This window comes from Macrobrachium nipponense, chromosome 33 (genome assembly GCF_015104395.2).
Source record: "Macrobrachium nipponense isolate FS-2020 chromosome 33, ASM1510439v2, whole genome shotgun sequence".
NCBI lineage: Eukaryota > Metazoa > Arthropoda > Malacostraca > Decapoda > Palaemonidae > Macrobrachium > Macrobrachium nipponense.
Window position 1 is genome coordinate 17,415,775 of NC_087219.1, and position 24,539 is coordinate 17,440,313.

Below are 24,539 nucleotides of genomic sequence, written 5' to 3' on the forward strand. Positions count from 1 at the left end.
TCGACACTAAGAGGTCCCTTTCGACACTCGGGGTTCCAGAACCCCCACCGCTGGACGCCTCCCGGGAGTCACTTCCGGCACTTGGCACCCCGCATTCCTCAAAGAGACCCGGGAATGATGTGTCCATTCTTAACAGGGGTACGCACAATACTGAGCTTCGTCATTTCCCTCCCAAAAATCCCGGACTTCCATCATTTCTTCTTCTCTCCAGCTCTTCCTGCGTGTGTGGTCGTGCTTACGTGCTGCGTGCGTGCGTGCATGTGTCTGAACGTGCACGAGAGCTGCCGCGCGTGTACGCTAATGTGGTGTTCATGTATACACATGCATATGTGAGCCTGCCCGCCAGGTACGGGCCGGTATTGTAGAGCATGCTGGTTGCGAATATTGATAAGCGAAATTGAAGCCCCCTCTCTCTCTCTCTCTCTCTCTCTCTCTCTCTCTCTCTCTCTCTCTCTCTCTCTCTCTCTCTCTCTCGTAGTAGCCGGTGTAACTTTCCGTAGCATTCGAAACAGACATCTTGCTAACTTTCGGACTTAGTAAATGACACATTATATATAAATAATATATATATAAATATATAATGTGTGTACGCATGTGTGGATCACGTGACATGTAAGTAAATGAGCTGGTTTGCTATATGATCTACATTCATGAACTACGATAACCTACATACCAAATGGGAATATAATTGGACTAACAGTCTAAGGTTACACAACCTCTTGCAAATTCTGCCGAGTCGTGACCACATTCCCATGGCACCTACAACCTAATTTGCATACGAAATAACTTTAAACTAACCACTTTCAATCGCTAGCGTACGCAGACGACGCATGCAAAACGTGAAGCATTTTCCATTGAAGGGGAAAAAGGAGGTTTTTAGATTTTCAGCAAAAATCCAATATGGCTGCCACGTCCCGTGACCTCCATCAAAAGCTCTCAAAAGTATAAACTTCAGGAATATAGTTACTATGGCAAAATGTTTTTAATAAACTTTATCCAACAGTTTTACCGCTGGATTTGTCACTAACTTTGGTTAGTACATTAATAACAGTAATATGATAAGATTCTAAATTCCCTGAAGTAGAAATAATAATAATAATAATAATAATAATAATAATAAATAATAAGTAATAATAATAATAAAAATAATAATAAGAAGAAAAATAGAAAAGATAATATAAGATTAATTCGCTGAATTCTGCTAGTTTTATTCAATAATAATAATAATAATAAATAAACACATATCACTAGAATGAAGAAGAAATCCACAATTGTTTGAAAAACACACACACACACACACACACACACACACACACACATATATATATATATATATATATATATATATATATATATATATATATATATATATATAGCTTCTGAGAACCTGCTCGAGCCTCCTTCCCAACCATTGAAATTGAGGAGAACCGAACTCTCTTGTATATAAATTTCTATTATATAAGCATTTACACCACTGTGGATTTAAAAAAAAAAAAAAAAAAAAAAAAAAAAGAAAAAAAAAAAAAAAAAAAAAAAAAAAAAAAAAAAGTAATCATGATACAATCCCGGACAGGGCGCGTCTCCCACCTAATCGTTAAAACTGCAAATCAATTACAGACACAGTAATCTGGGTCAGGACAGCACAATACAGAAGGGCAGGTGGGCGTTTAGTGAAAGTGAAGTGCTTCAGAATATTATTCGCGAATGTCGTGACGATAATATTGCATTATTTGCGTGAGGTTTTCTTTCTCTGTTTTTTTTTTTTATTGTAGATGAATTCTAGTGCATTCTATCTATACCTTGATCCAATCAATATACACACACACACACAGCCTCTCTTTCTCTCTCTCACACACTTATACACATTATGCATGTATGTATGTATGTATTATGTATATATATACACATATGTAGTGTGATATATATGTATATCTATATACTATATAATACTATATATTACCTATAACAATATACATATATATATATATATATATATATATGTGTGTGTGTGTGTGTGTGTGTGTAATCATGTCCTAACCTTTCGGTTTTCAACGAGTCTGTGAAGGATAAGCTTATTAATCGTGAAGATATATATATATATAGGTATATTTTATATATATATATATATATATATATATATATATAATATATATATAATATATATATAGATATAATATTATAATATATCTATATATATATATATATTATATATATACATATATATATATATATATATATATTATATATTAAATATTATATTTTAATATAAATGTGTTCGTGTGAAATCAGCCTCTGCCTCTTCAGGAGTTTTATAAAAATGATTGACCTTTACGACACAAAGAGGAACATTGCCATAATTTATTCCAGATATCAGTGACCCCCTGTGTCTTAATAAGTTCCTTTCAGCGACCTACAATCACACCTAGAACAAATGACTGCAAGACCAGCGCAGTACCGTTTATATTTAATTGTAATTCGATGTCAGGAGTATATGGAACTGGGATGCGGCCGACATCACGCCACGTGCTGCAACGCCAGATAACTAACAATCAAACAATCAACATTATATTGTGTACTGTTAAATACTCTTTAAATTTGTGTAGATGAAACGAAATTTATCAATGTAAAATTCGAAAATTTATGACAATGTTTAGTTCCCCCATTTACAAATAGACTATATAACTATAGTATATTTGTAACTCAAGCTGTAAAGTACATTAAATTGTAATTTGAGCAGTAATGCCTAATATATATATATATATATATATATATATATATATATATATATATATATATATGTGTGTGTATATATATATATATATATATAATATATTATATATATATTATATATATATAAATATTAACAGTAATTTACGAGAAAATATAATTTATATTTTTCACACACAGGATATACAATCATTTAAGTTGGATATATATTTCCTAGGTTGAAGTACTTGAAAAAAAAACGAGTCTGCGCTTAATAAAATCCATTTTCAGTACCAGAAAGGAATTTGATCCATACAAAATTCACTGCAACTCTGTAATGACAAAAAACTATTCAGTCGATTTCAATTCCTGTATTTTCATATTCCATTTGAGTGTTACTTCAATTAACAGTATTCCATTGTGCGTTGCATTCCCATTTATATGGCTTTTTCAACACATCAGTGTCCATTTTAGCTTCAAATTTACTATGTAGGATATCCATCAATAGGATTTTTATTTTTATGTATTTCTTCTCATGTGTGATTTTCACAATTCATTCATTTATCCAGACTTCCTTTAAGCACTGCCTCTTCCACTATGCATCACGTCCAATACATCTTATTTTTATGTATTACTCTTCTTTCTTATGTATCTGTTTTCACAAATTGTTTATATCAACTTCCTCCCAGGATCCTAACTTCCACTTATGTATCATCTCCAAATGCAACTTCCTCCCAGGATCCCAACTTCAACTTATGCATCATCTCCAAAAGAATTTATTTTTATACATCTATTTCTCTTTGTTATGTATCACTTCCACAATGCATTCAACTTCCTCAAAGGATCAGAACTTCCACTTACGTATCATCTCCGATATAATTTATTTTATGCATGTATCTCTCTTTCATATATGTATAATTTTCACAATTTAATCATCTGAACTGTCTGAAAATATCCCAACTTCCACTTATGTAACATCTCCGATAAATTTATTTTATGCATTTATCTCTCTTTCATATGCATCACCTTCACAATTTATTCATATCAGCTTCCTCTAGGATCCCAGCTTCCACTTATGTATCATCTCCAACATACTTGATTTTTATGCATTTATTTCTCTTTGTTATGTATCACTTTCACAATGCACTCAACTTCCTCAAAGGATCAGAACTTCCACTTATGTATCATCTCCGGTATTTTAATTTTTAAGCATGTATCTCTCCTTCAGATGTATTACTTTCGCCATTAATTCATATCAGCTTCCTGCAAGGATCCGAACTTCCACTTATGTATCATCTCCAATAACTTTATTTTTATGCATATATCTCTTTTAAATGTATCAGTTTCACAATTTATTCATATCAGCTTCCTCCAAGGATCCCACCTCCCACTTACGTAGTATCCTGCTCTCCTTAGCCGTCCCCTCGGCCCCGGGAGCCAATTGACTTCGAAGGATCCCCCGGAGACGCCTAAGAACCCTAATGACCTTGAAAATGAGATCAGAGACCCGGGGAACGAAATGACCCGAAATTTGCGTTTGTTGATATCGAGGAGATGGGTCGTTTCGTCCCTCCTGCCTCCTCTGGGTCTGAGAACCGCTTATCTTTTTTATTACTCTCTCTCTCTCTCTCTCTCAACTTGCTGCTCTTCTTCGTCTGCTGCAATATTTTTGTCTCTTATTCCCATCATTTTTTATACATATATTTTTCTCTATTTCTTCATTCCTTCTGTTTTTCCTTCCCTGGTTTAGTTCCTGTCTTTTTTTTTATCTTTTCTTCAGTTTTCAATTTCATTACTCTCTCTCTCTCTCTATAAACCTGTCTTTCTTCCTCGACTCCTTTGTTTTTATCGACTTCTCATTCGTTTATCTGTTCTATTTTTGCCTTTGTTTCCTATTCCTTCTCTTTTTCTCTTCCCCGATTTTGTTGCTTTGTTTCTGTTATTTTTATTCGTCAAAGCTTTCGCTTTTATTTGTCTAATTTTACTTTCCAGCCTTTTTCTCGATCCCGTTCCCTTATTTCTTCTTCACTAAGCTTCTATACCAGGCACGAGGAAGGCAATATAAACTGGGGAGAGGTCTCTTCATATTCTCTTTAAATCTTTCATTCTTTACTCATTTTCGTCCACCATTTCCTTCGGTGTCTCCTTCTTCCTTTTATTATTATTATTCTGGAAACAATCCTTCTTTCAAACATGTTTTATTGAAAATTCTGCCTTTCTTATTATCATTATTATTATTATTATTATTATTATTATTATTATTATTATTATTATTATTATTATTATTATTATTATTATTCGGCAAACCATTAAACGATTTCATTTTTCAAATACATTCCTCATCCTCCACCTAATCCTTTACTCCTCCTCCACCTCCTCCTCTTCTTCTTCATCCTGCACCATAATCTTTTCCTCTTCCTCCTACTCCTCCACCCTCTCATCTGAATAACCCTTCCTTCAAACGCTCCGAAACGAAGCACTTTGATGGCGGAGTACAAATAGCATACTTCAGCCCATTTCAGCTGATTGGAGAAGCGACAGAAATGACCCGGCCGTCTGGGCCATATATGTATGTGTGAGAAAAAAAAAAAAAAAATATATATATATATACATACATACATATATATATATATATATATATATATATATATATATATATATATATATATATCTGCACACACAGAAGGGATGGACCCCCCATATTAGTGATAAGAAAGTCTCTAATGGTGGGATTACCAGGACCTGCGATCTTGTCTTGACCCAAACTGACGCTGCTACAAATCCACATCAAGGTCGACTGGTGAGTTGCAGAGCTCAGGGATCGAACAAAGAGCTCTACCACGGAGATACTGAACCATATATACATACATATATATATAAATATCTATATATATATATATATATATATATATATACATATATATAATATATATATTATATATATATATATACATATGTATGGTAAAAATGTTCTGTTACAACAAAATTCCATCTAATAAAAGAAGCCCATATCAACACCAAAATATAGAGAGAAGAATACTATATTTCAGAGACTGCTGTCTCCCTCTTCAGGTATATGAATGAGAAAAGTTTACAGAAAAGGTGGTATTTATACCAAGAGATCCATCCACAAGTAGGCCAATTTAGGTCACCCCCGCTGATAATCTTCCTTTATCTTCTTAAGCGTTGGTTGAATGAAAATCTTGTCGATCACATCTGAATCCCATGGTCCTTTTGAGACGTTCATTACCTGCCTCTCTTTTATTAAGGCCGATTCCATCATCTGACTCTTGTACCGGCAATTGCTGCTATAAATTATATGTGACAAATTCCAGTTTATTCTATGGTTATGTTCATTTATATGGTTGAAAATAGCCGAGTTCTGTTGTCCATACCTAATTGACCGTTTGTGTTGTGTTAATCTCTGGGGAAGTGATTTTCCTGTAAATCCGATGTAAGATTGGTCACAGTCCTGGCATGGGATTTCATAAACCCCAGAGTCCTTGGGGGATGTCTTTTGTTGGACGTTAATCAGGGATTTGGCTAAGGTGTTTGGGTAGGTAAATGCAAAAGGGTTAGATTTTCCAAGGGTCTGAGTCACCGTCTTAATCCTGTCCAGGTGAGGAATTTCTATTTTATTGTTGGGTGTATCTTTGGTCTTGTCTTTAAGGGGTCGGTAGAAAATTATGTTTGCTTTGTGAATTGCTTTCTCAATTATATGGTCAGGACACTTTAAAGAGGAAAGTTGCTTACGAATTAGTTCAAATTCTTTTTCCAGGAAATCTGGGGAACAAATTCCTAAGGTTCTTAAGAATAGGTTGCTGGCTACACCTATCTTGATAGCAATGTCGTGTCGTGATAGCTAAAGTAGTGCATGTATGAAAGTGAGAACGTTGGTTTTCTGTATATGGTAAATTTGTATTCTGTCGTGTCTCTGATTATTAAAACATCAAGAAAAGGAATTTTGTTGTCTGTTTCCCATTCAACTTTAAATTTGATGCTGGGGACTAATGAGCTTAATTTTGAAAGGAATTCATTAAAATTGCCCCACGTATTATCCCAAAATGTTAGAATATCATCTACATATCTCATCCACGGCATGTGTTTTGGGTTTTATTGCATTTATTACTGTAGTTTCAAAGTATTCCATGTACAAATATGCTAAAACAGGACTTAAAGGACTACCCATACTACACCCGAATGTTTGCTTATAGAATGATTCCCCGAATGAAAATATGTTATTAGATGCACATAATTCAACTAACATTATTATTTGGTCAAGCGCCAATGGGAAATGGTCTGAATAGGGGGATAATATTTCCCTCAAAAACTGAAGAACGTCCTGTACTGGTACTTTTGTAAATAGGGAATCTATGTCAAGGCTTAAATGTTTTATGTTGTGGAGTGGTATATGTGCTTCTCTGAATTTGTGACAAAAATCTTCCGAATGTTTAATATGACTGGGAGAAAAAGTGCCTAAAAAAGGGGTAAGGAGGCCAGCTAACCATTTAGAAATTTTGTAATTGAAAGCTCCGGCACATGAAACGATGGGTCTGAATGGAAGATTGTCTTTGTGAGTTTTGTGGGGACGTTTTGGAGGGGAATTTTCGTCAGTTTGTCTTAAGTGTTTGTGCCGCTAAGGAGTTGGTTGATTTTGTCGAGGTAGAAGTCTTTGTCCATTATTACTATTTTGCCGTCTTTGTCTGATGTACTTTTTATAACATTAACTTTTTTTAGCGAACGGATGGGTATCATAAATCTACGGGGAACAGGATATTTCTTATTTAGGTCAGTTAAAGCATTTAGTAACACTCCTTTTAAACATCTCTTCACGACTGTAGTTTCTGTCGACAAAATCAACCAACTCCTTAGCGACACGAACACTTACGACGAACTGACGAAAAATCCCTTCCAAAACGTCCCCACAGAATTTTTTCGGAAAGTAAGATTAATTGGCCAAGACAAAAAGAGTATTGAACTATTAGAGAAATTTAAAGTAAGTAATCCTAAACTCCCCTACTTTTATGGCCTTCCCAAAACTCACAAAGACAATCTTCCATTCAGACCCATCGTTTCATGTGCCAGAGCTTTCAATTTTTCTCCCAGTCACATTAAACATTCGGAAGATTTTTGTCACAAATTCAGAAAAGCACATATACCGCTTCACAACATAAAACTTTTAAGCCTTGACATAGATTCCCTATTCACAAAAGTACCAGTACAGGACGTTCTTCAGTTTTTGAGGGAAATATTATCCCCCTATTCAGATCATTTCCCATTGGCGCTTGACCAAATAATAATGTTAGTTGAATTATGTGCATCTAATAACATATTTTCATTTGGGGAATCATTCTATAAGCAAACATTCGGGTGTAGTATGGGTAGTCCTTTAAGTCCTGTTTAGCATATCTGTACATGGAATACTTTGAAACTACAGTAATAAATGCAATAAAACCCAAAATTCATGCCGTGGATGAGATATGTAGATGATATTCTAACATTTTGGGATAATACGTGGGGCCATTTTAATGAATTCCTCTCGAAATTAAAGGCATTAGTCCCCAGCATCAAATTTAAAGTTGAATGGGAAACAGACAACAAAATTCCTTTTCTTGATGTTTTAATAATCAGAGACATGACAGAATACAAATTTACCATATACAGAAAACCAACGTTCTCACTTTCATACATTCACTACTTTAACTATCACGACATTGCTATCAAGATAGGTGTAGCCAGCAACCTATTCTTAAGAGCCTTACGAACTTGTTCCCCAGATTTCCTGGAAAAAGAATTTGAACTAATTCGTAAGCAACTTTCCTCTTTAAAGTGTCCTGACCATATAATTGAGAAAGCAATTCACAAAGCAAATGCAATTTTCTACCGACCCCCTAAAGAAAAGACTAAAGATACACCCAACAATAAAATAAAAATTCCTCACCTGGACAGGATTAAGACAGTCACTCAGACCCTCGGAAAATCTAATCCTTTTGCATTTACCTACCCAAACACCTTAGCTAAATCCCGGATTAACGTCCAAATAAAGACATCCCCCAAGGACACGGGTTTATGAAATACAATGCCAGGACTGTGACCAATCTTACATCGGATTTACAGGAAAATCACTTCCCCAGAGATTAATACAACACAAACGGTCAGTTAAGTATGGACAACAGAACTCAGCTATTTTCAATCATATAAATGAACATAACCATAGAATAAACTGGAATTTGTCTCGTATAATTTATAGCAGCAACTGCCGGTACAAGAGTCAATGATGGAATCGGCCTTAATAAAAGAGAGGCAGTTAATGAACATCTCAAAAGGAGCATGGGATTCAGATGTGATCAACAAGATTTTCATTCAACCAACGCTTAAGAAGATTAAAGGAAGATTATCAGCGGGGGTGACCTAAACTGGCTTACCTGTGGATGGATCTCTTGGTATAAATACCACCTTTTCTGTAAACTTTTTTCATTCATATATCTGAAGAGGGAGACAGCAGTCTCTGAAATATAGTATTCTTCTCTCTATATTTTGGTGTTATTATGGGTTCCTTTTATTTATATATATATATATATATATATATATATATATATATATAATTTTTTTTTCTTTCTTTATAAGATTATCTCCCTTTTCGATCTGTACATTTTACATCGAACTTCAATAGATCTTTTCTTTATTTATCATTACCTTCTTCATTGCTTCTCTTCGCATAACTATGACCACGTTAAACGTAGCTATCTATCTATAGTCTTTATAACATTTCACACATTTCACACGTCTATTGACGTTGTATATCATATATTTGTTGCTACTCCCGTCCCTATCTGCCGCCTAAACCAAAACTCCAATATATTCACAAACACGTCCGTACAGTCCATCTTTCACCTCTTTTTGTCGTGGTCGCTGTTCGGGGTATGACAATCGTCCGCATGACCCCTGGAGGATCATTGCCACAGCCATAGAACTGAGGTACGCCCCACCTACTAAGCCAATAAAGGCACGACGAATGACTCCTGGGGGTATTGACGCTCCCGGCTTCTATAAGGAGAGACGGGGTTACATCCGAAGTATCTATAACTTTCGGGCCCCGGGGAATCGAGATGCAATCTTTATAAATGGTTTCGGATCAGAATCTGGGGACCCCAAGGAGGGTTCTACGTGCTCAAGTATGTGTGTGTGTGTGTGTTTGAATATGTATATGTATATGTGTGTATATATATATATCATATATATATATATAATATATAATATATATGTATATATATATATATATATATATATATATATAATCTATATATATATATATATATATATATATATATTCCGTTTTTCAATGTCTGCTCTTTTATTATGTAGCTTAGAAAATGGGACTAAACGTCTTGAAACGTCAGCAGCTGAATAAAGAATAAGAAATAAAGAATTGTCTTTCACATCGCACCAAAAAAAATTATAAATAATATATAATATATTATAGATATATATATATATATATATATATATATATATATATATATATATATATATAGAGAGAGAGAGAGAGAGAGAGAGAGAGAGAGAGAGAGAGAGAGAGCAGCTCACGTAAATCAAATTATTGAAACGTTTCGCACCATTAAAACATTGGCACCTCATCAATCTGGACTTTACAAATATGAATATCCAAGATGCCTTGGTACGTACGAATGGCTCAACACGGAGATTGTTTCAAGTCCGCCATAGGACGGGATCCAGGACATCAAATCCTGAGCTCTCGGGCATTAGGACACAATCCTCAAAACGCAAGATTCCAATTGATAAAGCACATTCTTCCATTCTTAACCTGACAACTCAGCAACCCAAACATCTTTCTTAACAACACTCGAGTCACTCTATATTAAACACCCATCACCCAACTTGACCAATAACGTTTCTCTCTGTGGCCTAAGGTCTTTTTTGGGCAGTTCTAGCGTTTCTGGTCACTCTGCCTTCCTCCTTTGACCTGATGGGCATTTTATTCCCTTCTCTCTCTCTCTCTCTCTCTCTCTCTCTCTCTCTCTCTCTCTCTCTCTCTCTTTGAAATGAAAATCCTTTGACCTCATAGGTAGTTTTTTTCCCTTCGAGTTGGTTTTTTTTTAAATTATTATTTTCTCTTTTTGAAATGTTAGATTTTAATTTATTAGTAAATGTAAATCTGTTCAATTTTTACTTGGTTATCTGAGGTAGTTTTACAGTCTTTGCAAGTAACTTTTTTCAATATTTTAATTCCAGACTGATGATGTGCCATTGTTTTGTGGTGCAAAGCGTTTCAATAAATTGGTTTATGTGAGTTGGCTTGCTGGAACCCCTGTTGAGATGTGTGTGAGTGTATATATACATACATACATACATACATACATACATATATATATATATATATATATATATATATATAATGTGTGTGTGTGTATAAAGAACCTACACCTGATGGGGAAACCATATATCCACGCCTTCTCTCAACCAAATCTCACAAAAGCAATCCTTCCCCTCTGATGGACTCAATTTGGAGAAGGCATCCAAAAACACTTTTTTTTTTCATTCCTGTCCTCCTTTTACCATGGAGAACGCTTCTGCTTCTACTCCAGACTGCTAATGGGAGCTTTTGAAGTTCCCGGAGATCGTACTCCGACCAGAAATGGCATATGAAAGACCAGGTGGGAAAGAAAAAGTCCCGAGAGAATAATGGACATTTGAGAGTTGCTGAACGTTCGCAGCTTATCTCTCGTGAGATTACTCGTGTCAAATTATTGCGACATAGCCTGACATATATTGTGACTATTGTTATGTGTGTGTGTGTAAACGTACACACACTATAATATATATATATAATATAAATACATAATACATACATACATACACACACACACACACACACACACATATATATATATATATATATATATATATATATATATATATATATATATATATATTATATTTATCCAATGCAATGACCCAAAAACTAAAAAAAAAAAGGTAAAAATGTCCTCACATCCCTAAAGGTAAACGAGTGAACCAAAAAAAAAAAATAATAAAAAAAACGCAAGACTGGGAGTCCAAAAATTCTTTGGAAGCAGAAGAGGCAGAATTCGAGAATAAACGCCGTGAGAAGTTAACGAAGCAAAAGAAATAGAGGAAATGGAGAATGGAAAAATATATCTATGTAAAAAAAATATGGGAAAAACATGTATTCGGAAAATACTGCAACGAAGGGCAAAGGTAGGGATGGTTCAAAAGCGGAAAGAATGGAAACGAGAGAGAGAGAGAGAGAGAGAGAGAGAGAGAGAGAGAGAGAGAGAGAGAGAGAGGCTTCTGTAGATGAAACAGAAGGTACCCCAGATGCACTGCTTACTGACTTTTACTGTTCGCCCATTCCTTTTTCCCCTCTTCTCAGTTATCTCTCGCCTTCTTCTTCAATTTGCATTGCTTCAATAGTCACACGTTTCATTTAAGGGTAAAACTCACGGGCCAGTAATGGGAGACTCTAGGAATGAACCCGTGGTCTCGGTCAACTGATACACAATTCTAGATAAAGAGAAGTGACCCTTATAAAATCCTTTATAACCTTAACGAAATATAATCATAAATGCCTTGCAAATAATAATCTGTATAGTTCTAGGTCTGACAATTGCCAACTTCAGCCAACTAGAAGTTATTCAAATAATCTGTCTAGCTCCGCCAACTAGAGGCTACTCATAATCTGTATAGTTTCAGTTTTGTTTCACAAAAAGAACGTAATTAGTATCATTATCTAAAATCTTCTGTGTTTGCTGCTGCTTACCGTAAGTATATATATACATTAGGGACATTAACAATAAGCGAAACAATTAGAAAACCCCAAACTCCAAACGACGTTTCTCCCTAGAGGAGAGTGAGTTTTAGCGAAAATAAATTTCATAATGACGTTCATCATTCCTTTTACCTTCTGTTGCTTCTTTCAAATGAACACCATAATATTCTTTGGAAGCTAGAATTTCAAGTCAGTGGTTCCTTAGGGCTCCATCCATATGAATGGCCATGAATTTTAAGAAGTTTAATGCCCTGGAGGAAAACTCGCCTACACAACAATTCACAAGCCTTAAAAAATAAAAAAAAGTTTCGAAAAGTGCAATTATCTAAACAGAATCAAAAGAACCATGTAGAGTCCTTTTGGTATCCTTACCTGCTTCCCTCCCTCCTTTAATGGAGAACCCGAATCCTTGGCCCGATTTGGAGTCCCTCTTGATGTTCAGCAGCCTGAAGCCCGGGCCAGGGCAGGTCATCAGGCCGGAGAGTAGCACCTGTGCCAGAGGTCATAAAGATTAGAATCGTTTGCAATGCATGAAGGATAGAATTGCCTCATCTAACATTTCATTAAATATTGGTTCTATGTACGTTTGTTGAAGGTATGAAAATGATACAATAATGAGAAAACTAAATACAAATCCCTGCGGCTTCTGGTGCTTTGCTTATAATATAATGAAAATAATTCAAAATACAAAATAAATAGATATAATCTCTACTGCTATTGGCGGTATACTTAAGAAATAATTTAAAATGTAATATACTTTGATTTTTGGATAAAAACAATTTGAAAAATATACTTTCTAGTGCTTTTGGTGCTATCTTTATGAGATAATGAAGATAATTTGAATAGCAAAATAATTGGATGCTTACATAAAATACTTAAGCAAATATAACTTCAAGTGCTCTCGGTTCTTGGCCTATGAGATCATGAAGGTAATTTACAATACAAAATAATTTGATGCTTACATAAAATACTTAAGAAAATATAACCCCTACTACTCCTGGTTATATGTTTATGAGATAATGCAGATAACTGAAAATACAAAATGACTCAAGGCTTACATAATTAACTCGTTAAACCTCGTTTCTGCCCAATGTTTAAGTACCTAATAAAAAGTTTGTATAACTTGATGAGTTAAAAACTGAATCAAACATAAAGGCTGCTCATTCAAACTCTGCTCACCTTTGATTTATGATTTTTGACCTTCTTGCTGAGCTTGTGAAGATGGTGGTGTTTGTGATGCTCCGAGTGACGCGGGGGCGGCTGGGGGGGCTGGGGCGCCCCCTCCTGGATCGGGATGAATCCCAGCTGCCGCGAGAGGAGCGAGGCATTGTCGGGACCCACGAGGCGGGGCATCCCGGGGGGCACCACCCCAGCCAAACCCCCTGGGATGTGAAGTCTCTCGGAGGGCGAGCCAAGATCCTCTTCCTCCTCCTCCTCCTCGGGTCCGGCAGGAGGCGGGGGGGAGCTGGGATGCTCGTGGGGGGGCACTGGGGACGGCGGGGGGTCCCTCAGGGAGGCAGTGACTGGCTGGGGCGGGGGAGGGTCCTCCTCAGTGTCGGGATTGTCGTACATGATGTAGGACTCCTGCAGCCCGGCGTGGATCCTGCGCAGGGCGGCTTCTACGCTGCTGACCAGGGCCTGCAGGCGCTCCTCGTCCTCTTCCTCCTCAGGTTCCGGGGAGTAGTCCCTCGGGTGGCCCCTGGGCAGGGTGCGGAAGTCATTGGGCAGGACGTAGCCTGGGTAGTGGACTCCCCCAGGGTCCTGCGTCCACGTGACGCCCAGGGCATTTGCAACGGCTCCAGCTTCTTCCGCAGTCGTTGTCACTGCTGCAGATTCGTCTTCGTCGGCCGTTGTCGTGGCGTAGGGGGACGTCACTTGAAACTCCGGTGGGAGGGCTCCTCTTCCTCCTCCTCCCACCACGTCATCATCTCCTCCTCCCCACCTCCTATTGCTCCTCCTCCTCCTCCTCCACCTGTAGCTCCTACAGCTCCTCCTCCTCCTCCTCCTCCTACAGTTCCGGCAGTAGACGCAAGGGCAGTAGTACTAAGGCCACCATTATATAAACTAATCCCGGGCGTCGTGGTGCGAATGGGATTATGGGGGAGGTTGTGGCCCGGATTACCCGTCGCCAAGTCCGTAAGGCTGCGATGCGTGGGCGGTGGCGGTCGCTCAGCGGCCCACAATCCCATCCGCACTCCCACTCCGCCCACGTGGCTAATGGCAGTGCTGTGAGTGGCTCCTCCTATGGCTCCTAAGGGGTTATGCTGCGTCAAAGGGGCCGGCTGCCCGGACACATGACCTCCTCCGAGGTGGACGAGAGGGTTGTGGTGATGCTGCGGCGGCTGCAACTGCGGCTGCGGCTGCTGCTGCGGCTGCTGCTGCGGCGGCGGATGCTGCGGCTGATGGTGGTGAAGATGCTGAAGATGATGATGATGATGGTGGAGATGATGTGGCGGCGGCTGTTGGTGATGCTGCTGGAGGATCTGGTGATGGTGATGGTGGAGGAGGAGATGAGCCGGACCAAAGCCATGCTGCGCCGGGTCTCGGTAGCCTCCCGGCGGAGGTCTTGGACTGTGTGGCGGCACGGAGGGGTCCTGGAGCGAGTCCTCCTGGATCGCTGGGGCGGAGAGGCTGCGGGCGGAAGGCGGCGGCCAAGGGACGGCCCCGCGGAGCGCCGGGGGAGGGGGCGGAGGGACATCGGAGAGGCCGAGTTGATAGAGTTCCCGCTCGATGTCATCGTTGTCGTGGTCCTCCTCCTCCAGGTGGTGCGACATAGTGCCACCACCGCCCACTACCTGCTGCTGCTGCTGCCCCCCACCGCCGCCCGGTGACGACGCCCACTCCGCCCCATGGCTGCCTGGCGGGGGGCCTCACCACCCACCACCACCCTCCTCCTCCTCCCCTCCTCCTCCTCACGGCAGGACCAAATCCCAAAGTGTTGCTTCTTCATGCAAGGGGGAGGGAGATCCTCCAAGGTGACACCCTTTCGGGTGACTGTCGGGGTCCAAAGGCTTCCGGGCGAGACCTTGCTCCTTCAGGGGCGAGACATGGAGATCCTCAGTCTGAAGGAGGAGAAAAAGAACATATTAAGATGAGGGACGACATGCAACATCTGTAGTAAACAAGGCAACATCTGTAGTATACAAGGTGAAAGAACTGGTAAAAATGTTTTGTTACAACAGAATTCCATCTAAAAAAAGGAGCCCATAAAAAGACCAAAATGTAGAAAATAAGTACTATATTTCAGAAACTGATGTCTCTCTCTTTAGGCAGGTAATGAATGGGAAAAGTTACTAAAAGGCGGTATTTATACCAAGAGATCCATCCACAGGTAGCCATGTTTAGGTCACCCCTGCTGATAGTTCCTCTTTATTTTCTAAACTTTGGCGTTTTTATGGACTCCTTTTATAAGAAAGTGAAAGAAATTCCATAGCATAATATAATGTACAATGCATAACGTATGACTTGGCCATGTGATGAGAATGTACGAAGATAATATCAATATATAATGGGCAACATTATAATCCAATACAGTAAAGAGGTATACATTCAAAAATACAAAGCTGAAGGCAGCTTAATGAATATATGACATATTATGTGATTATGAATGAATTGCATATATCATGCAATTCCAGTAATCTATGACACTTCGCTGAGAAAAAATGCCTAAAAGGAACAACAAAAATCATCTCTCCAGATTTCGGACCCCCTGCTTAGTTAAAAAAAAGTGTCCATTTGCTTAAAACGTCTAATACTTTTGAACTGTTTTAGGTGCCATGTGTAACTGTTTCCATTCATAAATGTATAAACACATATGTCAATGGGCATAAAATATTATAAAAACGAAATTACACACACACACAAACACACACACACACACACATATATATTTCAGGGCCAAACCTGTGTCGCTCTGTGAAATATTCCTATAGCACTTATTTCTAAGGTATAAATATTGCTAAATATACAAGAGAAAAAGCTACATTGGATTATACCAGAATAAACCTGGTTCGCTCACCCCTATATAAGGTGTCGGTATAAAAACTGGGGCGAGTGAAAACCACTACCAGAGGTCCCTTGCCATTTATTCTCTTCCTTTGTCAATTTCCCCTTTCAAATTAGGCGCCATACCAGCGCCATCTACCGCCCACTACCGCTACAACTAGCGCCTCCTTTAAATAGCACTGTCGTGTATACTTGTGTCTTTGACTGTAACGACATTATTTTGGAATAAAATGAGATGCTATAAACACCAGGAATCTTCGATATCTAAGTTGAGTACTGCAATTATCAATTTATGTTTGTAAGGGTAGCGAAATTAATCATAAGTATGTTTTATTTGTATGTTACATAAACGGATCCTAGCTTGCACTGTTCCCGAGTCAGCCATTACATACATCGCTACCCGTATCGTTATGTCGACTTCCAATTGGTCACCTATACTAATTGTAGTCGTGTTGTTATTGATTTTGCACTCACTCAAGATTTAATAAAATTGGTAGATATCCTGACGTTTTATAATAGATATCCTGGCGCGAGGATGATTTTGACCTACTTTTACACAAACCAAGGAGATTCCTCCTTGGTTTGGGAAGTAGGCCAGATGGGTTTCCTTCCATCTGGAGAGGCTTCTCCCCTTCGATTCGTCGGATCGGGAGTTCAGCCTATCTCCCTTTCCCCCTCCCCCTCCTTTCCAGAGAATCCATGAAGGAGGAGTGTAAGGTCCCTTAGGGACCTTATTCTGTTTCATGAGCGAGTCTCCCTGGCACTACCTGCACCAGAATCGTGACATGAAATCACGTCTCGGAATGTTAGGCTCTAGCCCACTCAAGAGCCACCCTGGCGTCCTTCTCCATATCGTTCCGATCGAGAGAAGGTTTAGCTAAGCCGCTTTTTAAACAGAATTATATACTTATCCTCTTTATCTTTTTCCTTATCGCGCCAGGGATATGTATAGAATTTATTATCATATAAATTATTATTATATTATTGTAATCAGTGGGCAGTCGGTCTATAGACCGTCAGCCCCTGTGATCGATTGGACCCACTTCTGACCGCGAGGTGTTCCACCTGGCGGTCGTAGTGTCCAATTGATCGCGTGTGAGCCACCCCTCTAGACACCCCCCCTCCCCCCTTTTACCTTGACGAGATGACATAACCTCGCTCGCGCTACTTCAGGTAGCAAATCTGAGTCCTATCCCCTCTTGCAGAGGGGGTGAGAGGGAGTGGTTATAGTCGGAAGGGGTACTCCTCGCCTTACGTAGTAGGAGTAGTACGATGGTACCTACCCAGATGAGCCCGGGTAATTTCCCGGCTCGTTAGGATGGTATTAGCCACGTACTCTCTTCTCGCCTTCCTATCCCTACTTCCCTACGTCCTCTATCCGTCCGCCTCGGCGGATCCGGGTACCAGCGGACATCGTTAGTTATGCATATAACAAACACGATTCCTTTACGATCAGATTCAGGCCTAGGTTTTACCTATTACCCTGTTTCAATCCCTAAGCTGGACCCGGGGGATAGAGAGATAGCATTGAAAGGGAACTTGGACCGGAAGGAGAATTTTGCCTTTCCTATCCTCAGTCCTCCATACATTATCGAACCTCCCACCTCGGCGGGCCCGGGTTACAGTCGAGATCGTTCAGTTATGCATATAACAACACGATCTCCCTTACGATCGGATTCAGGCTTAGGTTTTACTTATTCCCCTGTTTTGATTCCTTAGCTAGAACGGGGAGAGAGAGAGAGAGATAGTGTTGAAAGAGAACTGGGACAGGAAGGAGCATAGATTCTGTGCTCCGGTTCTAAAGTCATTTAATTAGTTTATTTTAATTGTTTAAAAATATGCTTTATGTTTTCGATCGGTGTACTACGCCGGGTAGTCGACCCCGGCAGGTAACCTAGAATGAGGCATTTGTTTATCCTTATCTAGCCTCTCTCCTCCGCCTTCATTTATACCCCGCCACCCCACCCCGGTGGCGGTGGCCAGGAGCTAGCAGAGGCATTCTTAGTTACTAAGAAAACCTCTCCGATGCCAGCGAATTCGGGCCAAGTCTAACTTTCCCCGATTTCGTGGCTATTAAGCTTAATATATATAATGCATATGTGTGTATGGGTATGTATGATATATATATATATATATTATATATATATATATATATATATATATATATATATGTATATATATTATTACAAGACTTTGAGGTGAATGCATGGCGGGGTCGGAGCTAGCGGGAGAGGATAATATGAATATCTTACATAATACATGCCGCTGCAATTTATTACAGCGATTACAATACAGAATGCAGGTTCTTCCGGAGTAACCTCCAGCGGACCTACATGTAGTGATACTCCGGTATCGATTCTAATATTACATACTCCGCCAGATACATATCCGGCGAGTCTATACAAAGGTATTCAAGTATCATTTTGTAATTACAGATGGTACACTGTCAGAAGACAACCTGCACTGCAACCCTGCAGCAGCAGGGCAGACAGGAAGTATACCGCACTCACACAGGCTGTGCAGTCCAATGAACGACCTGTCGGTCTGGTAACCAGTTGAGAGGGAAGTCTGTTACAATCTGCCTTTGGGACTTCACTATCGAGACAGTAAGTACCAATTCATTGAATGTTTAGTTCACTGAATGAGATATTGTAAATAATTGAAGAGGATACTTTTAAAAGTAACTATCTCTTTCAGAAACTCCCTTATCTACCCAAATGCGGAAGTATCAGCAACGGTACCAGTAGATTTGGCAGCCCTGATCATTGCCAAGATCCACGAAGATAAACAGGCCGTGCTGGCGGAGGACCTAGTGGGTTAGAATAAGAAGCCGTAGAAGAGGTCGCAGCAACCAACCTGGACCACGAACCAATCAAGGCGATACCCAGGACGAAGGTAGGCTATATGAAGCTTTTGGTAAACAAGCAAAAGGACTACCTTTTAGTTTATCTCATTCTTCTTCTTCATTTTAGAGTTTACCAAGAGACCTACGACTTCGAGGGATAAGTCGGGGTCGGTAATCCCTAAGGTAAGTTGAAATAGTCACTCATAGGTCTATTACAAGTCCCTTACTAAACCTTACATACTGAAGGCTATTTGAGAAAGTCGTTCTAGTTCGTCATTAGCCACCAAAATGGTGACAAACACGACAAAATCTCCCACACGCACAGGCAGGCATCGAACACAAAGGCATCTAAACCGAGATCCCAGGATCCCTGGTTTAACCCAACATGTTTTCCAGCATGCTGAGGCAGGAGATGGGTATCCTGACTCAGCCCAATTCTAAATAACATCACAACTCGGCTGTTCTTGGGCATGTAAATGTCAGGTCAGCCTATTCAGTCATTAGTGGAAGGACTGAAGATCTAGGAGACCTCGAAGTAAGGAGCTCCCAACCCGGAAAGCCACAACTACTCCGGGCAGTACCAGACACATCCAATAGTGTCCCTTCAAATCAATAATCCTTGGTGGCTACCAGCACATGCCCTCTTATCAGAGGGCATGCTGACGATTTAGGCCGGGAAAAGGAATCCAGCCAATAGAGGACTTCGAGTTCCTTTCACCGGGTCTCCAATTCCCTTGTTCAGGCTATGGACGTCTGATTGAGAACCCACTGATCTGTGAAAACAAAATGCCTAAGGAAATGGTCATCTTCCCCAGAGACCAAGATCAATCAGCCTGGGTTCAATCCCTGGCAGATTGGGAATGCACAAATGCCAAACTGACACGCCACAATAATCCCTTCACGATTTCTGTGGTGCTAGACGACACGTCCATTCCGTGTACCTCTAAAGTAGTAGAGATTACACTTCAGGCAACAGCAATGGACAAATCTACACATTATATCAGAGAGACGGATTTACCATCCGTGGTCTCTCTGGAAGAATGGAGTGCGGGCTAGAGGCCCTAGTGACATTCTTGGTGGGCATATTGAACTGAAATTGTGCCTCGATGCTCTTCAGTGAGCTTTTTCCCAGACTTCCAGAAGCACTGGTAAAGGCGAAGTACGAAGCCAGAAGTTGCTTGACTAGGTCTATCAATTCCGCCACTATAAGCGGGAATGACAACCTCGGTCTATACGGAAGAACCATGGTTCAAGATCCGGACAAGTCATTGTTTCACACCTTATGGTGCGAGGTATATGACTTTGCAGTAGCCTGGAAGAACTGCAGAAAGCACGTCTTGGCTGATGCGTCTATTCTCCATGAACCTAATAGACTCATCAAAGCTTAGGTCTGGGGAGCAAACTTGTTCCCTCAGACCATAGTGAACAGAATCCCTGGCGAAGCAGCTAAGGTCAACCAGAGCTTGCGAGTTCGCTGGGGCTTGATCCCCAAGAGGAGATATGAATCCTTCGAAACACAGCCCACGGGCATGAATAGAGCAAGGGGTTCGAGTCTTCCTAGATGACGTAACCTCAAGCAGTGGTACAAGCTGTTCCAGTAGGCCAGCTAGGCCAACCATCAACCTCAAATGGTCAGCCACAACAGTCCGTGCTGCTGTAGAAACAGCCCTCTCAGCAGCACCAAAGCTCAGCTTCTTTACCTCTTCCCCGGCCATAAGGCCTCCGATAAGAACCAGGTGTATGTCACGGATACAACAGGTTCACAAGAGGTAGCCGAGCCAAAGCAACCTTCCGTAGAGCTGGCGGAAGAACTTCCGGCAAGTAAGAGACTTCACAGGAAGCCGGCGCAACCGACTTTCGACGAACCAGTGAGACTCCTCAGGTAGTAGGAAAGCGGTGTTTAGTCAAGAACCACTGGGAATCAGCATGTGGTCGAACAGCTTAGTATCAAGAGTATGGAGTAGGGAGAAGGGCCCTCCTCCATCAACCGAAATTTATCAACATCCAAAATGACATAAGGACACCTAAGACTTTCTGTAGAAGAAAGTAATTATAGGTGCAAATACTTAGAATTTCAGGGACGCTTCTCCAGCGATTCCATGAAGATTCAATTAAACAAGAGTAATATTAAAATTGTCTCATTGAAACTCATATATTCAATACGACAAGTTCCATGTGCTAACTCTTTTCGCAGGTACGGACCTTACTTCTCCGTGGGGCCGTCACAATACTTATAATCTTATGGTTACTTACTACCCCGTTCCGGTAGCAAGTCACTTCCGCCTTTGCCTAGGCTTTCGCTTTTTCCTAGGCTTCAGACTAGGCAACAGGCTTACGCCTTCAAATAAGGCTATTTGGGCTTATCAGAGCGCCCAGAATGTTTACAAGACAGCGGAGACAGTAGTACAATAACTGAGAACCCAATGGATAAGCCTAGTAATCTTCTAGATGACTGGCTCATCTGAACTATAAACGTCTAGGAATGTATCAAGGCAACCATAAGTGATAATTTCTGGAATTCCTGGGATTCCAAATCACAAGGAATCCCTACACACTCGGACACCACGGTTCAGTGTTTAGTAAACAATGGGACCTCAATCACTCAACTTTCGATCCCACCGGGGAGAAAAGAAAGGAAATAGCAAGGCTGCGAGACAGTTCCTCAAGGTAGACAAAGCATCCCGGAGGAACCAGGAAGAGTTTTAGGTTCACTCCAATTTGCATCAGGAACAGGGACTCTACTAAAAGCCAACGTAAGGCCATATTCTGGGTTTGGTGGAGTAGAGTGAACACGGAATTGCGAGACAGAGCCCCGCATCCCGCACATTTACAGAGACTCCGTCCATGGACAGAAGTCAAGAATCTGACAAATCATCACCGGTACGGTTACTTCTGCCAAGTTTAGTGGTCCTTATGGATGCTTCACTGAGCAGTTTGGGAGACCACCCCCAATACGGAAACGCTCAGGACACTTGGTTCCTAACGCCCTGCTAGCTTCATAACAGTGTTTGGAAGCCAGGACAGTTTTATATTCTTAGTAACTCTCTTCAGAGAGCAGCTTTCGACCTAACCACATAATCAGGTCATGATAACAATCTTTTCATTGACAATAAGAAACAGTGACATCTGTCAGCAACTCACTTGGCAGGAGCAAGACTTAGTGGCAGATGCACTGTCAATGGACAACTCCGCTACAGTCGGAATAGTCCTTAGACAACAGTCATTAGATGGATCAACCCAACAGAATCCAGATCTCCTAGTAGAATTATTGCCACAGAATCCAACCACAAGTTACAATTTTTCATGTGCCCTCAATCTGGACCCCATGGCCCAGGCCACGGATACCAGATAGGTTGGAACATCTGGCAGAGGATTTAATTTTTCCCTCCAATAAATCTACTAAGGCAAGTTCTAGGCTAATTCCCATCCTTCTAAGGACGGATTGGGCTGTTAACCCCCAACGGACTGAAGAGCAATTGTGACCCGTAACTAGGGGAATTGGGGCTCCGCCTCAGACGGAATCCCAACCCCAGACCGGCACGTTTAGTATAACAAGGACGGCGGACGCTTCCTCAAGGATTCGGAGGGTCCTAACGTTATGGAATTCATGAATTTCACGGCACAAGTAGATGCCAATATGGATCCTATTAACACCTTGTTCTTAGAATCAGACAATGGAAGTCTACGGAGAGGTCCGCAACCATGCGGAAACGTTTCAGCAATTGTCACAAGATTCGACAGTCCTGACTAATCTCTCCCCTAGTTCCTACGACTCCCTTTTTTAAGCAGTAGAATTCTACAGTAATAAGGTAGCCTTTTTCCTAAAAAGACCCAATAGTTATGACGAATACGAATCTGGCTGTTACGTTCTTTAGGACCCTGTTTAGGAAGAGCCTACCAGCTAGGGTTATTACCACGACCAATCTGCTTCAAGGAGTTACTCCAGTTTGGTTCCACATTAACAGATTCATAATTTCATCGATTCCAAGTACTTGTGCTAGCTAGGACAAAATCATATTGATTTTCTTCCATCCAGAGAAGTTCTAGTATCTCCAGATCGAATTCTTGGCTAAAATGATGATCCTCAGAGTAGGGGGGCCCCTAGAAGATTGCCCCACTTCCACAGGATCTATTCCCATATCCAGTCAGAACTTGAGATCCATTTTAGACAAAACTTCAAATAAACTTCAGGTCCTTTATTAACTCGAGAGATGGTGTAACAGTCTCACTTAAGTAATTAAAATAATTCTATATTCTAGATAGGCTAACCGGAATAATTCCACATGTACATGATGTCCGAGCAGTAGCTGCCTTAATAATTTATTTCCACCACTTGAACTTTGATGACCTTAAGAAGTATATAAGATGGAATTCAAGTATTTAATAACCACTACCTTAAATCATCGAAGTCCTTAAATATTCAGCAGTGGCAGTGAGGGAATATTCTTTCCCCTAACACAGCCTAATCATGTTGACATAACTAGTCGTAAAGACATTGTCCTTCTTTAGCTCCTTTTCTCTCCTAACCGCCTCGCTTAGTCTCTAGCCTTCATCTCGGGTTTTTTTCACTTGGATTGTACAATTGAACCATTCTTGTACTGAGTATATTTAACTACTAACTATACATATGTATAATATATAGTATTACTTAGTGACATAGTAATCACACGAGCTTTACCAGTAATTGTTTGCGATAATAGTATATACTTACTAGAGTAAGGACTTAGACTTAGTATATTGTTAAAATCTGTTTAGATTTAAGGATTTTGATTAAATAGGGTAGAATTACCTTAGAGTTAGTTTCTCCCTTCCAGTAGTCTTATAGAGAGTATATCCAAGCTTGTGGGAACATTCTCTGTTATTATTTCACGGAGCGACACAGGTTTGGCCCTGAAAAGGGATTTTGACAAAGGAAAAATCTATTTCTGGGCAATGACCTGTGTCACCCAGTGAACCCACCCCTTGCTTCCTCACCCTATAGCCCCAAGCTTGGGTGCTATTTTCAGGAATGGCTATCGAGGCGCTAGTAGTAGCGGTAGTGGGCGGTAGATGGCGCTGGTATGGCGCCTAATTTGAAAGGGGAAATTGACAAAGGAAGAGAATAAATGGCAAGGGACCTCTGGAGGTGGTTTTCACTCGCCCCAGTTTTTATACCGACACCCTATATAGGGG

The 24,539-nt window shown here is 40.2% G+C and overlaps 2 protein-coding genes across 4 annotated transcripts in view; both read right to left on the bottom strand.

Annotated features, from left to right (window-relative positions):
• LOC135202977 (uncharacterized) overlaps window positions 1–14,101 on the bottom strand; it is a gene marked incomplete in the record, with an annotated part of 465,217 nt that extends 451,116 nt beyond the window's left edge. The window contains 2 exon segments of the mRNA XM_064232508.1: window positions 12,890–13,007; window positions 13,697–14,101. Of these exon segments, the coding sequence (XP_064088578.1) occupies window positions 12,890–13,007; window positions 13,697–14,089 (511 nt within the window).
• A 283-nt stretch (window positions 14,102–14,384) lies between these two features.
• LOC135202978 (uncharacterized) overlaps window positions 14,385–24,539 on the bottom strand; it is a 509,003-nt gene continuing 498,848 nt past the window's right edge. For all 3 annotated transcript variants that reach the window (XM_064232510.1, XM_064232509.1, XM_064232511.1), the window contains exon 2: window positions 14,385–15,579. In XM_064232510.1, coding sequence (XP_064088580.1) covers window positions 14,389–15,291 — 903 coding nt within the window. In that variant the 5' untranslated portion in view covers window positions 15,292–15,579 and the 3' untranslated portion in view covers window positions 14,385–14,388. The remainder of the gene's footprint in view (window positions 15,580–24,539) is intronic.